General features: G+C 41.3%; 1 protein-coding gene across 1 annotated transcript in view; it reads right to left on the bottom strand.

The window, feature by feature from the left end:
* The window catches only part of LOC132393891 (multiple C2 and transmembrane domain-containing protein 1-like), a 600107-nt gene that overhangs the window by 212500 nt on the left and 371639 nt on the right, over positions 1-15968 (bottom strand). The window contains exon 16 of the mRNA XM_059969303.1: positions 393-512. Coding sequence (XP_059825286.1) covers positions 393-512 — 120 coding nt within the window. The remainder of the gene's footprint in view (positions 1-392; positions 513-15968) is intronic.

Below are 15968 nucleotides of genomic sequence, written 5' to 3'. Positions count from 1 at the left end.
TCTTTCACCAGAGAGTAGTGAATCTGTGGAATTCATTGCCGTAGACAGTTGTGAAGGTTAAATCATTGAGTATACTTGAAGTGGAGGTTGACACATAGTCTTTTTGATTAGTCAGTGTGCCAATGGTTACAGGGACAAGGCAGGAGACTGGGCTTGAGAGATAAGAAATCAGCCATGATGGAATGGTGGAGCAGACTCAATGGGTCAAATGGCCTAATTCTGCTCCTATGTCCACAATGTTATCATGTTTATAAGTAAGCAATTACTTCACTGAATCAAAAACCATTGCTCAACAAATCAAACTAGTTTAAATCTGTGTGCATAATAGTGAATTTCATTTTGTACATCTAAAACCTGTCAACATGTCTGTGGTAATCCTGAACTGTACATACCAGGAAGGCAGTGAGACTCCGCTGTGTCGACTCCCACTCAAAGCAACTGTTGATGAAGCGGCCAGTAGTAACCAGCACCATGATGCAGCGCCTCACACGGTAGTAGTTTTGCTGAAGGAGCTGAAACGCACAACAGGCCCATGAACAGCACCATTATTTGTCCTAGCCACTCATGATATTACAAAAGCACATTTACACAATTGAAGGAAATGGGCTTAATTCATTGCCACAAATAAAATTATTAGTTTTAAACTGAGGTCAGCAGAGGCCCAGACATTCCTGAGATATGGTTCCATAAGACTCTGTCTATATTTTTTGATTTAGAGATAGAGTGTAGTAACAGGCTCTCTCCAGCCCAATGTGCTCTCACTGTCCAATTACACCCATTTACTAATTTACCTCCTAACCTGTACAACTTTGCACTGTGGGAGGAAACCAGAGCACCTGGAGGAAGCCTACATGGTCACGGGGAGAGTGTACAAACTCGTTCCAGACAGCGGTGGAAGTGAACCCGGGTCCCTGGCACTGTAGTAGTGTTACACTAACTGCTACACAACTGAACCGCCCAGGTTGAGTTATCTAAGCCCTTCTTTCATCCCAGCAAAAATACTAGAAAACAAGACATCTGTGCAGTTACTTACCTGTGAAGCTGCTGAGTTTTAATTGGGTTATGATTTGTGTGTCTTACTGAAGCTGGTACCAATGTAGTGTGGATCATAATAGAAGCAAATAATTAGGTTGATTGTGGCTAGGAATGTAGTAAGCAAATATGACATGTCATTACAATACTATTTTAAACAGGTCCCAATCAGTCAGGGTAGGTAAAAAGTACCACATCTGATATTGTGGCTCATTTTTCTATTCCAAACACATAAAAAGGAAGTGGAGACACAAGTGACAGTAGATGTTGGAATCGGGAGCAAAGACTAACAGCTGGAGGAACACAGCAGGTCAGGCAACACCTGTGCAAGGAAACAGACAATCGATGTATTGGGTCAAAGAACACTACAGCACAGAAACAGGCCCTTCAGTCCAGACCGTCCATGCTGAAACTATTTAAACTGCCTACTCCAAATGACTTGCATCTGGACCATAGCTCTCCATATTCCTACTATCCATGTACCTATCCAAACTTCTCTTAAACATTGATATTGCATTCGCATGCACCACTTCTGCTGGCAGCTTATTCCAAATTTTCACCACCCTTTGAGAGAAGAAGTTTCCCTTAACTATTTCACGTTTCCCCTTAACCTCTAGTTCTAGTCCCATCTAACTTTGTGAAAAATCCTGCTTACATTTACCCTATCTATAGTCTATTCCTCGTAATTTTATATTCCCCTATCAAATCTCACCTCAATCTACTATGCTCTTTTTGGGAAAAAGTCCTAAACTAGTCAACATTTCCTTGTAACTTGGGTCCTCAAGTCCTGGCAACATCCTTGAAAAATTTCCCTGCAATCTTTCATCTTATTGACATCTTTCCTATAAACTTTCCAAAACTGCACTCAATACTTCAGATTTGGCCTCACCAACATCTTATACAATTTAAACATAACTTCCCAATTCTAGTGCTCACTTAATACTTTGATTTAAGAAGGCCAATGTGCCAGAGGCTTTCTACATGATCCTATGCATCTGTGACACCACACAGAAGGAATTATGGACCTGTTTTCCTAGGTTGCTCTGTCCTACCACACTCCTCAGTTCTCTACCATTCACTGTGTAAGACCTACCCTGGTCTGCGCTCTCCACACCCATGACTATGTGGCTCGTCATGGCTCAAATATAAGTTTGCTGACGATACAACCATGGTTGGTAGAATCTCAGATGGAGACAAGAGGGTGTACAGGAACAAGATATATCAGCTAGTTGAGTTGTGTTGCAGTCACAATCTCACACTCAACATCAGTAAGACCAAAGAGCTGATTGTGGACTTCAGAAAGGTAAGACAAGGGAACACAAACCAATCCTCATAGAGGGACCAGAAGTGGAGAGAGTCAGCAATTTCAAGTTCCTGGGTGTCAATATCTCTGAGAATCTAATTTGGTCCCAACATATCGATGCAGTTATAAAGAAGGCAAGACAGCAACTATATTTCATCAGGAGTTTGAAGAGATTTGGTATGTCAACACATGCACTCAAAAACTTCTATAGATGTACCGTGGAGAGCATTCTGACGGGCTGCATCACTGTCTGGTATTGGGAGGGGGGGGGGGCGGGGGAAAGCTACTGCATCAGACCAAAAGAAGCCTCAGAGGGTTGTAAATTTAGTCGGCTCCATCTTGGGTACTAGCCTACAAAGTACTCAGGACATCTTCAAGGAGCGATGTCTCAGAAAGGCAGCGTCCATTATGAAGCACCCTCAGCACCCAGGGCATGCCCTTTTCTCACTGTTACCTTGAGGTCACCACAGTGACCTCACTGTGACTGGAGCTTGCCCAGGTGGATTGGAGGATACTGGGATGATGGCAGAGCAGAGATGGCTGCAGTTTCTGGGAATAATTCATTAGGCACAGGGTAGATATGTCCCAAAGAAGTTCTCAAATGGCAAGGCTAGGCAACCAACTCTGACAAGGGAAGTTAAGGACTGCACATAAGCCAAGGAAAAGACATATAAGGTAGCAAAAATGAGTGAGAAGTTAAATGATTGGGAAGTTTTAAAAATCCAACAAAAGGCAATTAATAAAGCTATAGGAAGGGAAAAGATGAAATATGAGGGCAAACTAGCCAATAATAAAAAGCAGGATACAAAATGCTTTGTTCAGCAATATGAAGAGTAAAAGGGAGGTGAGAGTTGGTATTTGGCTACTGAAGTTTGCAGGCGACATGAGAGCTGGAGAGGCAGTTTCTTTTGAGGAAGCAGAGAGGCTACAGAAGACAAATTTACACAGATTAAGAGAATGGGAAAAGAAGTGGCAGATAGAATAGAGAGTCAGGAAGCAAACAGTCACGCACTTCGGTAAAATAAATGGAAGGATTGACTACTTTATAAACGGAGAGAAAATACCAAAACTCTGAGGTGCAAAGGGATTTTGGAGTCTACGTGCAGGATTCCCTGAAGGCTAATTTGCAGGTTAACTCTGTGGTGAGGCAGACAAATGCAATGTTGGCATTCATTTCAAGAGGACTAGAATATAAAGGTAAGGAGGTAATGGTGAGATTTTATAAAGCAATGGTGAGTCCTCACTTGCAGTATTGTCAGCAGTTCTGGCCCCTTATCTAAGAAAGGATTTGCTGAAACTGGTGAGGGTTCAAAGGAGGTTCACAAAAATGATTCCAGCCTTGAATGGCTTGTCATTTGAAAAGCATTTGATGGCTCTGGGCCTCTATTAATTAGAATTCAGGAAAATAAGGGGTGACCTTATTGAAACATATTGAATGGTGAAAGGTCTTGATAGAGTGGAAGTGGAGACAATCTTTCCTATGACGGAAGAGTCTAAGACCAGAGGACACGGCCTCAGAATAGCAAGGCATCCTTTTAAAATGGAGACGAGGAGGAATTTCTTTAGCCAGGGGGTGGTGAATTTGTGGAATTCTTTGCCACAGGCAGCTGTGGAGGCCAAGTCTTTATGTATATTTAAGGCAGAGGTTGATAGGTTCTTGATTGGTCAGAGCATGAAGTGATAGAGGGGTGTGGATTCAGCTGACTCTCAGATGCCTGCTCAAATCTTATTTACTTAGCGTTGCTTTTAACAAACATCTCTTTGTCTTTTATCTTTACTTTTTATAACTATTTTTCATATTTGTACTTTTATCCCATTGCAAAGCACTTTGAACTCTGCCATATGAAAGAAATGTGCTGTATGAATAAAGATAATAATATTCTTTTTCTCTCAGCTCAAATTGGTAAAACCTGAGCCAAGCACACTCATTTCTCAATTGCTAGGACCTTACAGATTGTTCTAGCAGTGTTTACTATTGTTATTATTATCATTATTATTACCACCACTGTATCTTTCAGGAAGTTCCTCATTAAAATGTTGAAAATAAAAGGGAGATTTAACAAAAGCTCGGAGAATCAGATTAAAACAAAATAAAGTGTGAACAAATTTTGAATATAGATTGATGGAAGTCAAGATTTAAAGTTTAATTGATATGATATGGAATTCCTGTGCAGTTATACTTGACAGGCCTGATCTCCAGAGACTATTTTAAATCAATGTACAGCCTTTCAATTCTGGATAAAGTTGGAAACTGACAAGCAAATCTTAAAATTCCTTCTGACCTTCATTCAAATCATATAAACTAAAGATTATTCTAAATGTAAGACATTATTAATATTTATGAATAAAGTTATAATAACATCAAACAGCTTGGTAATGGCTTAAAAATAAAGAGCACACAGAAACTGCATGGTGTACAGATAGTCCTGAGTTAACAACATCTGATTTATAGACATCTCTATTTTTGAATGAGTTCCTGTTTCATTATTAAATTCAAAAATGTAATGTACAGTACATTAATATATTCATTCCTAAAAATGGCAGAACTAGGTTCCTCCCTCTCCCTCTCCACTGTTTGTAACTGTTTTCTCTTACCAGTCTCAAGTGCTTTCTTTAAACATACAATATGACAAAGCACAGTTCTTTCCACACAAAATGTGCTGACCTTTAAACCTACTTCTAACAGCACCCCAGGTGTGTGTTCTATGCACCCTCTCATCTCCATGTGAATGTCCCTAACGTACGTGCTTCTAACAGCACCCCAGCAGTGTGTTCTATGCACCCTCTAGTCTCCATGTAAATGTCCCTAACGTATGTGCTTCTACCAGCACCCCAGCAGTGTGTTCTATGCACCCTCTAGTCTCCATGTAAGTGTCTCTAACGTACGTGCTTCTACCAGCACTCCAGGCGTGTGTTCTACGCACCCTCTAGTCTCCATGTAAATGTCCCTAACGTACATGCTTCTAACAGCACCCCAGGCGTGTGTTCTATGCACCCTCTAGTCTCCGTGTAAATGTCTCTAACGTACGTGCTTCTAACAGCACCCCAGGCGTGTGTTCTATGCACCCTCTAGTCTCCGTGTAAATGTCTCTAATGTACGTGCTTCTAACAGCACCCCAGGCGTGTGTTCTATGCACCCTCTAGTCTCCGTGTAAATGTCTCTAATGTACGTGCTTCTAACAGCACCCCAGGCGTGTGTTCTATGCACCCTCTAGTCTCCATGTAAATGTCCCTAACGTACATGCTTCTAACAGCACCCCAGGCGTGTGTTCTATGCACCTTCCACTCTCTGTGTAAAAGTCCCTAATAGTAACAGGGATATCGAGGAGCAGATAGGGAAACAGATCCTGGAAAGTTGTAATAACAGAGTTGTCATGATGGGTGATATTAATTTCCAAAATATAGATTGGCATCTCCCCAGAGCAAGGAGTTTAGATGGGGTGGAGTTTGTTAGGTGTGTACAGGAAGGTTTCTTGACACAATATGTAGAAGGGCCTACAAGAGGAGAGGCTTGATCTGGTATTGGGAAATTAACCTGGTCAGGTGTCAGATCTCTCAGTGGGAGAACATTTTGGAGATAGTGATCATAATTCTATCTCCTTTACAATAGCAATGGAGAGAGGTAGGAACAGACAGGTTAGAAAAGTGTTTAATTGGAGTAACGGTAAATATGAGGCTAACAGGCAGGAACTTGAAAGCATAACTTGGAAACAGATGTTCTCAGGGAAAGGTACAGAAGAAATGTGGCAAATGTTCAGGGAATATTTGTGTGGAGTTCTGCATAGGTACATTCCAATGAGACAGGGAAGTTATGGTGGGGTACAGGAACTGTGGTGCACAAAGGCTGTAATAAATCTAGTCAAGAAGAAAAGAAAAGCTTACAAAAGATTCAGAGAGCTAGGCAATGCTAGAGATCTAGAAAATTATAAGGCTAACAGGAAGGAGCTTAAGAAGGAAATTAGGAGAGCCAGAAGGAGCCATGAGAAGGCCTTGGCGGGTAGGATTAAGGAAAACCCCAAGGCATTCTACAAGTATGTGAAGAGCAAGAGGATAAGACGTGAAAGAATAGGACCTATCAAGTGTGACAGTGGGAAAGTGTAAATGGAACCGGAGGAAATAGCAGAGGTACTTAATTAATACTTTACTTCAGTATTCACTATGGAAAAGGATCTTCATGATTGTAGTGATGACTTGTAGCAGACTGAAAACCTTGAGCATGTAGCTATTAAGAAAGGATGTGCTGGAGCTTTCGGAAAGCATCAAGTTGGATAAGTCACCGGGCCCATATGAGATGTACCCCAGGCTACTGTGGGAGGCGAGGGAGGAGACTGCTGAGCCTCTGCCGATGATCTTTGCATCATCAATGGGGATGGGAGAGGTTCTGGAGGATTGGAGGGTTATGGATGTTGTTTCTTTATTCAAGAAAGGGAGTAGAGATAGCCCAGGAAATTATAGACCAGTGAGTCTTACTTCAGTGGTTGGTAAGTTGATGGAGAAGATCCTGAGAGGCAGGGATTATGAACATTTGGAGAGGTATAATATGATTAGGAATAGTCAGCATGGCTTTGTCAAGGGCATGTCGTGCCTTACGAGCCTGATTGAATTTTTTGAGGATGTGACTAAACACATTGATGAAGGAAGAGCAGTAGATGATTAGTATATTGTATTTCAGTAAGGCATTTGATAAGACACCCCAGGCAAAGCTTATTGAGAAAGTAAGGAGGCATGGGATCCAAGGGGACATTGCCTTGTGGATCCAGAACTGGCTTGCCCACAGAAGGCAAAGAGTGATTGTAGATGGGTCATATTCTGTTTGGAGGTTGGTGACCAGTGGTGAGCCTCAGGGATCTGTTCTGGGACCCTTACTCTTCATGATTTTTATAAATGACCTGGATGAGGAAGTGGAGGGATGGGTTAGTAAGTTTGCTGATGACACAAAGGTTAGAGGTGTTGTGGATAGTGTGGAGGGCTGTCAGAGGTTACAGTGGGACATTGATAGGATGCAAAACTGGGCTGAGAAGTGGCAGATGGAGTTCAACCCAGATAAGTGTGAAGTGCTTAATTTTGGTAGGTCAAATATGATGGCAGAATATAGTACTAATGGTAAGACTCTTGGCAGTGTGGAGGATCAGAGGGATCTTGGGGTCTGAGTCCATAGGACGCTCAAAGCAGCTGCGCAAGATGACTCTGTGGTTAAGAAGGCATACGGCGTATTGACCTTCATCAATTGTGGAATTGAATTTAGGAGCTGAGAGGTGATGTTGCAGGTATAGAGGACCCTGGTCAGACCCCACTTGGAGTACTGTGCTCTGTTCTGGTTGCCTCGCTACAGGAAGGATGTGGAAGCCATTGAAAGGGTGCAGAGGAGATTTACAAGGATGTTGCCTAGATTGGGGAGCGTGCCTTATGAGAATAGGTTGAGTGAACTTTGCTTTTTCTCTTTGGAGCGATGGAGGATGAGAGGTGATCTGACAGAGGTGAATAAGATGATGAGAGGCATTGATCGTGTGGATAGTCAGAGGCTTTTTTCCAGGGCTGAAATGGTTGCCACAAGAGGACACAGGTTTAAGGTGCTGGAGAATAGGTACAGAGGAGATGTCAGGGGTAAGTTTTTTTTCTCAGAGAGTGGTGAGTGTGTGGAATAGGCTGCTGGCAACGGTGGTGGAGGCGGATATGACAGGGTCTTTTAAGAGACTTTTGGATAGATACATGGAACTTTGAAAAATAGAGGGCTATGGGTAAGCCTAGTAATTTCTAAAGTAGGGACATGTTCGGCACAGCTTCGTGGGCCGAAGGGCCTGTATTATAGGCTGTAGGTTTTCTATGTTTCTATGTATGTGTTTCGACCTGCACCCAGCAGTGTGTTCTATGCACTCTCCACCCTCTATGTAAAAATCTACCCTTGATGCAGTATCTCCTTCCAGCTTTTTTCCACTCTCCTTACACATATCTCCTCAGTTATTAGCCAGTGCTGCCCAAGGGAAAAACCACTGTCTGTCCATTCTATCTCAGCTTCCGATCATTTTGTACACCTCTATCAAGTCACCTTTCATCCTCCTTTGCTTAAACAGAAAACCTTTTCTCATAAGACATGTTCACTAATCCAGGCAGCATCCTGGTAAATGTCTAAAACTTGCAGATCCTTCCCATACTGAGGCAACCAGAACTGAACACTGCCATTATTTGCCATTGAATACAATGCCATTAGAATCTGAATCTTTATCACTAATATATGTCAGAACATTTGCAGCTTTATGGCAGAAGCAGATTGCAATGCAAAAAAAAATACTATTAGGTGCAATAAGACATATAAGAACAATAAGCAATTAATGCAAAAAGAGAGCAAATGGTCATAGGTTCATGGACTGTTCAGAAATCTGATGGTGGAGGGGTAGAAGCTGTTCCTAAAACATTAAGTATAGGTCTTCATGCTTGTGTATCTCCTCTCTGTGGGTAGCGATGAGAAGAGGCTATGACCTTAATGACAGATACCACCTTTTGTGATATTGCCTTTCGAAGGTGTCCTCAATGCTAAGGAAGTTAGTGCCCATGATCAAGCAGGCTTTATGTACTTCCTGACATGGACAAAATTGAGTTATGGATATCAAAATGAAACCCTGCTGTTACCTGGAGATGGGTTGTCATCAACTTCAGCAGGTTTAGGCCCATCACTGGAACTCAATCCCAATGAAAGGCTCTCACTTGAAACATTAACTGTTTCTCTTTCCAAAGATGTTGCCTGACCTGCTGAGTTTTTCCACCATTTTCTGATGGTACTTTGGATTTTTAGCATCTGCAGCTTCAGTTTGATTTTTGTTTAGTTCTGTAGATATCTGAAGACAGATCCCCAGCTCCGCATTGGTGCGGCACTGCTCGACCAGATCTGATAGCATCGCTGCTACAAAAATTCAATTATAACAGAGAAAGGGATCTCAATGTTCAAAATCAGTATCATACTTCTTAAGAATGAAAACCTCTTGGGAACAGATAATAAATCTGTGGAATGAGCCATGTCTCTATCTTCTTTATCTTTGATCAAATATAACTTTGCAGAAAATTAATTTTAATTATCCCCATTTTAATTGAACCATGTGAAGTACAGCACAACATAAAAGATAGTGCTTGGATAATAAACTATAATGGAAAGGGAAGCATCTGCCTGAGGACTGAAAGATCTTATCAGTCCTTATCAGCATGGCACCAATGTCCTGTAATGCAGTTCCGTACTGAATACAGCCCAGTCCATCACAGGTACAGCTCTCCCCACCATTGAGCACATCTTCATGAAACCCTTTTGCAGGAAAGCGGCATCCATCATCAGGGACCCCCACCACCCAGGTCATGCTCTCTTCTCACTGAGCCATCAAGATGAAGGTACAGGAACCTCAGGACTCTCACCACCAGGTTCAGGAACAGTTATTACCTCTTCAACCATCAGGCTCTTGAATCAAAAGGGATAACTTCACTCAATTTCACTCTCCTCATCACTACTTGTTCCCACAACCTATGGACTCCTTTCAAGGACTCTTCATCTCACGTCCTTGATATTTATTGTCTAATAATTATTATTTCTTTTTGTCTTTGCACAGTTTGTTGTCTTCTGCACTCTGGTTGAACGTCCAAGTTGGTGCAATCTTTCATTGATTCTGTTATGGTTATTATCCTATAGATTTATTGAGTATGTCTACAAGGCAATGAATCTCAGAGTTGCAAGTGGTGACATGTGTACTTTGATAATAAATTTTCTTTGAACTTTGACTTTACTTTGAAAATAATAGGGTTTAAACTGGACTGAAGTGTTGCAGTTAGATGTCATGAACACTGAGTAAAATACCTGTGAGCTGCTATGCCAAAGGAGAAGAGTCACGTATTACTCTGCAAATTCCTAATGAAAGTGAACACATCTTTTTGGATATGCAAGGTCACACTGTTATCAGTTAAGAACTTTTAAAAATAAAACATGACTCTGCTAGTTGACGTAATTCAGAAAGCACAATTAACCAAAACCCAGAGGCTAAATTTTATGAAATATAGATGACTGAATATAAGGAAAAATAAACTTAATTGGAACATACTGAACATACTGGGCAATTTAATTCCAAATTTACGGCCTAGATATTCAATTGTAAAGCTCATTTACTTGAAAGATTACAGGAATTAATCATAAAATCATGATGTTTGATCAGTATTTTGAAGAAGACAGAGAGTTCCCTAATTGTTGTTTCAATGGGCCTCAGAAATGAAAGGCTAATGATAAGAGTTCTTTTTCAAAGGAGTTGAAAATGAGAGTGCATTTTCTTTACTGGAGAGAATGTTTCTTATATTGGGGGAGTCCAGGAGAATCTCAGAAAAGAGAGATGTCGATGTAGAACAGAGATAAGGAGGAATTTCTTTAGCCAGAGGGTGGTGATTCTGTGGAATTCATTGCCACAGTCGGCTGTGGAGGACGAGTCATTGAGTATAGTTAAAGCAGAGGTTGATATATTCTTGATTAGTAAAGGCTAAAGGTTACAGGAGAAGGCAGGAGAATGGGGTTGAGAGGGATAATAAACCTGCCATGAAGGAATGACAGAGCAGGTTCAATGGGCTGAATGGCCTAATTCTGCTCCTATGTCTTATGGACACTGAATTGATTCTACAACCTAGGGACAAACTTTCAAGGAATTTAAACTCGTATTCTCAATATTATTTATTTCTTTGTTTGTTATTATTATTGATTTTCTTTTTATATTTTCACATTTGTTACCTTTTATTTATTTATTTGCACATGCCTTGGTGTGTAGTGTTTTTATTGATTCCATTGTATTTCTTTGTTTTACTGTGAATGCCCACAAGAAAATGAATCTCAGGGTTGAGTATGGTGACATATACATACTTTGATAATAAATTTACTTTGAACCTGAAGATGGGGTGTATCCACCAGCACTTTAGGGAGATCGCATTGGGCAACAATGATTTATAAGGTTACTGAACGTACAGCTTTGTCATCATCTGCAGGTAGAGATCTGGTAATGTCCTGAACTATGGACTGTTCTGCACAGTGAAGGTCACGATCACTCTGTGCTTGTCACTCAGAGGATGAGTCCATGCACGTCACTGTTTAGGGCATTCAGTGCATCGGTGATGTCATTGATGCCGTGTTTCCAAAGGTTCGTAACTTCTCCCTGCCTTGGCAGGTCAAGGGAATTTGGCCATTGCTGCCAACATTCCAAGACTGATACATTGTGTCCAGTGCTCCCAATACGGCCTTCTCTACATTGGACAGACCCACCTTAAACTGGGGGTCCGCTTCGTTGAGTACCTCCGCTCCATCTGCCACAAGGTGGACTTCCCGGTGGCCAAACATTTTAATTCCCATTCCCATTCCTGTTCCAATGTGTCAGTCCATTGCTTCCTCTTGTGCCAAGATGAGACCACCCTCAGGGTGGGAGAGTAACACCTTATATTCTGTTTGGGTATGCCCAAACTGATGGCATGAATATTAATTTCTCCTTCAGATAAACAAATCTTCCCTGCCCCTCCCCTCTTCTATTCTCCACTCTGACCTTTTGTCTTGTCCCACCTGTCTATTACTTCCCCCTAGGTCTCCTCCTCATTCCCTTTCTCCTGTGGTCCACTTTCCTTTCCTTTCAGATTCCTTCTTCTCCAGCCTTTTACCTTTCCCACCCACCTGGCTTCACCAGTCACCCTCTGGCTATCCTCCTTCCCCTCTCACCATGTTTTTATTCTAACATCTTCCCCCTTCCTGCTCAGTCCTGAAAGAGGGCCTCAGCTCGAAATGTCAACTGCTTATTCCTCTCCAAAGATGGTGCTTGACCATTTTGAATGTATTCCTCCAGCATTTTATGTACGTTGCTCTGGATTTCCAGCATCTGCAGAATCTATTGTGTTATACGTTAATGCATGTGATTTACAGCTGCTGTGTATGATTCCAGAAATTCTTTGTGGTTAATGAGTGGACTAATCAGGAGAACGTAACCTCGGTAAACGGTCAATGTGGATGGATGAAACTCACATGCTGGTCACATGGGGCAAAGGTCCCAGCCATAACATTTCCCTCTTGAGTTCCAGTGATGATCATATTTATCAAAATACAAGTTTGGAATATATATTTAATGGCAACATAGAAACGGGCCCTTCAGCCCACAAAGTTGTGCCGAACATGTCCCTACCTCAGTAATTACTAGGCAACAATGAAAATCAAAAAACTACAGATGTTGTAAATAGAGTCAAAGAGCACTAGAGCACAGAAACAGACCTTCAGCCCATCTGGTCTGTTCTGTCTAGTCCAATCAACATGCAGCTGGACCATAGCCCTCCACACCCTTCCCATGTATGTACTTATTCAAACTTCTATTAAAAGTGTTGAAATCAAAATAAAATCAGAAATGAAACCAAGTGTTAGATCTGATAGCATCTCTGGAAAGAAGAAACAAGTTAACACTTCAGATCAAATAACCTTCCTTAAACTGGCATTAACCTGGGTTTATTTATAATGTCCTCTGCTAATGAGTGCTGGAGTTACTTTACCTGCTGGGAGCCAGCCAACTCTCATGATCTCATTTCTTATTGTCATGTAACACCTGAAAGTTGTTGCTCTCACACATGCTCATCAACTCCCCTTTGATTAGTTTGTTATTAATGTATATTAGATAGTAATTTAGGGTAGACAATTGATAGGTTAAGGCGGGAGTACGCACCCTGAAAGTCCTGGGGCAGGCATGGGCAAACTACGGCCCATTAAGCTTTTTAATCCAGCCCGCAGAACTTGATGAAATTATATTAATAAACCTTGTTAACGTTTTTCCCCCGCAATTCTGGCGTTTTCCCAATAGATGACGCACTCTATATACATTTGTGGCGACCCATTTCCTGGCACATCCGACCCGGCTCACAATTAGCCAGCGTTCCGGCTAAGGGAGATAGCCTGCGGGGATTTGCGAGCACAGAGCTTTGGAGCCTGTGCACAGGGGGGCAGGTTGAGGGAGGCTTAAAAGTGAGGCTGGGGATTTCGAATAAAGTTTTTTTCTTCGACTGCAGTTACCGACTCCGTGTCGTAATTTTAGCGCTGCATGTAGCACACCGCTACACATTGACCTTTGTTGAGGTGCAGCGTATTACTCCACATTTGCGCTTTACTCTTTGTTCGGCTCGACCTATTTGTGTGAACAGGCGTTCAGCGTCATGAACTTCAACAAAGCCAGCCACAGATCCAAGTTAACTGACCAACACCTCAGATCCATCCTGAGAATCGCCACAACAAAACTAAATCCAGACTTTGATGCGCTGGCTAAAAAGGGAGACCAACAACACTATTCCCACTGAAATTAAAAATAAGTTTCTTCATTGTGTTATGTAAAAAATGCATTTGAAAATATTTTTTTTCAATAAGCCTTACATGTTACATGTCATTTCTGTTAAGTGATGGACATGAGTAGTGCGCAGGTACACGTAGGTTCTTAAAATAAAAAATGCGCTCCAGATCAAATAACGCGCTCCGCATACTGGCGCGCTCTCACTGTTCTGTCAGTGTGCGGGTCGTTGTTGAGTTTTGGCACAGGGGACAATTGAATAAGAAGGAGCAGGACAAGTAGACCTGCATCTCCTACCGTTTTTGAAATAAAGACAGTCAGGAGGAGAGTGATGATGATAATATCTTGAAGGATAACAGAATTTTCAGTGCTTTAAAATAATAACTGTTACTATTTTAAAAAGCTGTATTTTATTCATTTAATTTTCAGTGTTTTAAAAGTCATTTCAATAAATAGCTAAATACCATGGGACTTCAAAGACAGATATTTTGTTGTAATGCATTTGTTCATTTTCAATTGAAATTAAAGCACATGTTTTCTACATATCCCATGATATTTTATTTTCTCTTATGAGGTGTATTACCAAAACACTCCGTCCATCTGCTCCTGGTCCAGCCCCCCTGTCAAATTTTAGAACCCTTTGTGGCCCTCAAGTCAAAAAGTTTGCCCACCCCTGTCCTGGGGAGATATATAGAGACACACAATGAAACTATTTGACTATGCATGTAGATTGAAAAGAGAACAGAGGCCACTTTCACAAGTCACCAGCACATGTTTTGCACTGGTTTCTTGACAGCAAGACCAACAGGTATGCACTGAGATTAACTACAGTTTATTTAATAGAAACAAATTAATGGAGTTAATTAGCAAAGGTTTTTTTCACTGCAGTTGGTTGAGACTAGAATTAGAGGTCATGGCTTAAGGGTAAAAGGTGATATGTTTAAGGGGAACCTGAGAGGGAACTTCACTCAGAAGGTGGTGAGATTGTGGAACAGCTTGCCAGATGCAGGTTTGATTTCAACATTTAAAAAACATAATGGGAGGGAAATGGTCTGAGTGCAGGTCAATGGGACTATGCAGATTAATAGTTCAGCAAGGACTAGATGGGCCAAAGGTTCTGTTCCTATGTTGTAGTTTGCTATGACTCAATGAGTCCCCAAAGATTCACTGGTTTAATGTATTTTTATTCTACTCCAAAGAACGATGCCATGTTCTCTCAGATGTTTTGAGGATTTAGCTCTGGAGAACAATAAATAACTTACTAGCTGGGTACTCTCTCCAAACTCATGAGTGTGTGGCTCAAAATTCGGTAAATGTTGTGTCCATCATGGACACAACCCTCCTCACCATTGAGAACAACTTCAAAAGGTGGTGCCTCAAGAAGGCAGTATCCATCACTAACGACCTTTACCATCCATGATACACCCTGTTCACACCAGTCCCATCAGGGAGGAGGTACAGAAGTCGGAAGATGCTCACAGTAATTTTACCATCCACGATACACCCTGTTCACACCACTCCCATCAGGGAGGAGGTACAGAAGTCGGAAGATGCTCACAGTAATTTTACCATCCACGATACACCCTGTTCACACCACTCCCATCAGGGAGGAGGTACAGAAGTCGGAAGATGTTCACAGTAATTTAGGAACAGCCTCTTTCTCCTCCACCACCAGCTTTTTGAGGATTCCATGAATCCATCAGCTACCTCATTATTCACCTTTCATATTTTATTTTCAGAATCAGGTTTGGTATCACCGGCATATGTCTTGAAATGCGTTGTTTTGAGGTAGCAGTACATTGCAATAAACAATAATTTTTAAAAACTGTAAATTACAATAAATATTTACTGTATATAAAAAAAAATTAAATTAAATAAGTAGTCCAAAAAGAGAGGAAAAATAATAAGTTAGTGTTCATGGCTCAATGTCCATTCAGAAATCTGATGATGGAGGGGAAGAAACTGTTCCTGAAATGTTGCGTGTGTGTCTTCAGGCTCCTGTACCTTCTCCCTGATGGCAGCCATACGAAGAAGGCAACTTGTAGTAATTTTTAATCCTGGCACTGTACTACTTCTGCAAACAATAAATCTTATGACCTATATCAGTGATAATATACCTGAGCAACACACACAAAATTCTGCAGGAACTCAGCAGGTCAGGCAGCACCGGCAGATTTTCTCTTGTTTTTGATTCTGATTATGTTACATGAGGGAGTTCCATTACTAGTACGGTCAATGTACTGCCAATGAGTGGAAAGGTCTGAACATAAATTAGGAAAAAAATTTTAAAGACTGAAGAGCAGGAAATGCAAACAAATACA

The sequence above is a fragment of the Hypanus sabinus genome, chromosome 5, assembly GCF_030144855.1.
Source record: "Hypanus sabinus isolate sHypSab1 chromosome 5, sHypSab1.hap1, whole genome shotgun sequence".
NCBI classification, from domain to species: Eukaryota; Metazoa; Chordata; class Chondrichthyes; order Myliobatiformes; family Dasyatidae; genus Hypanus; species Hypanus sabinus.
The sequence above is the reverse complement of the archived record's forward strand: the minus strand, read 5'-3'. Positions and strand labels throughout refer to the sequence as shown.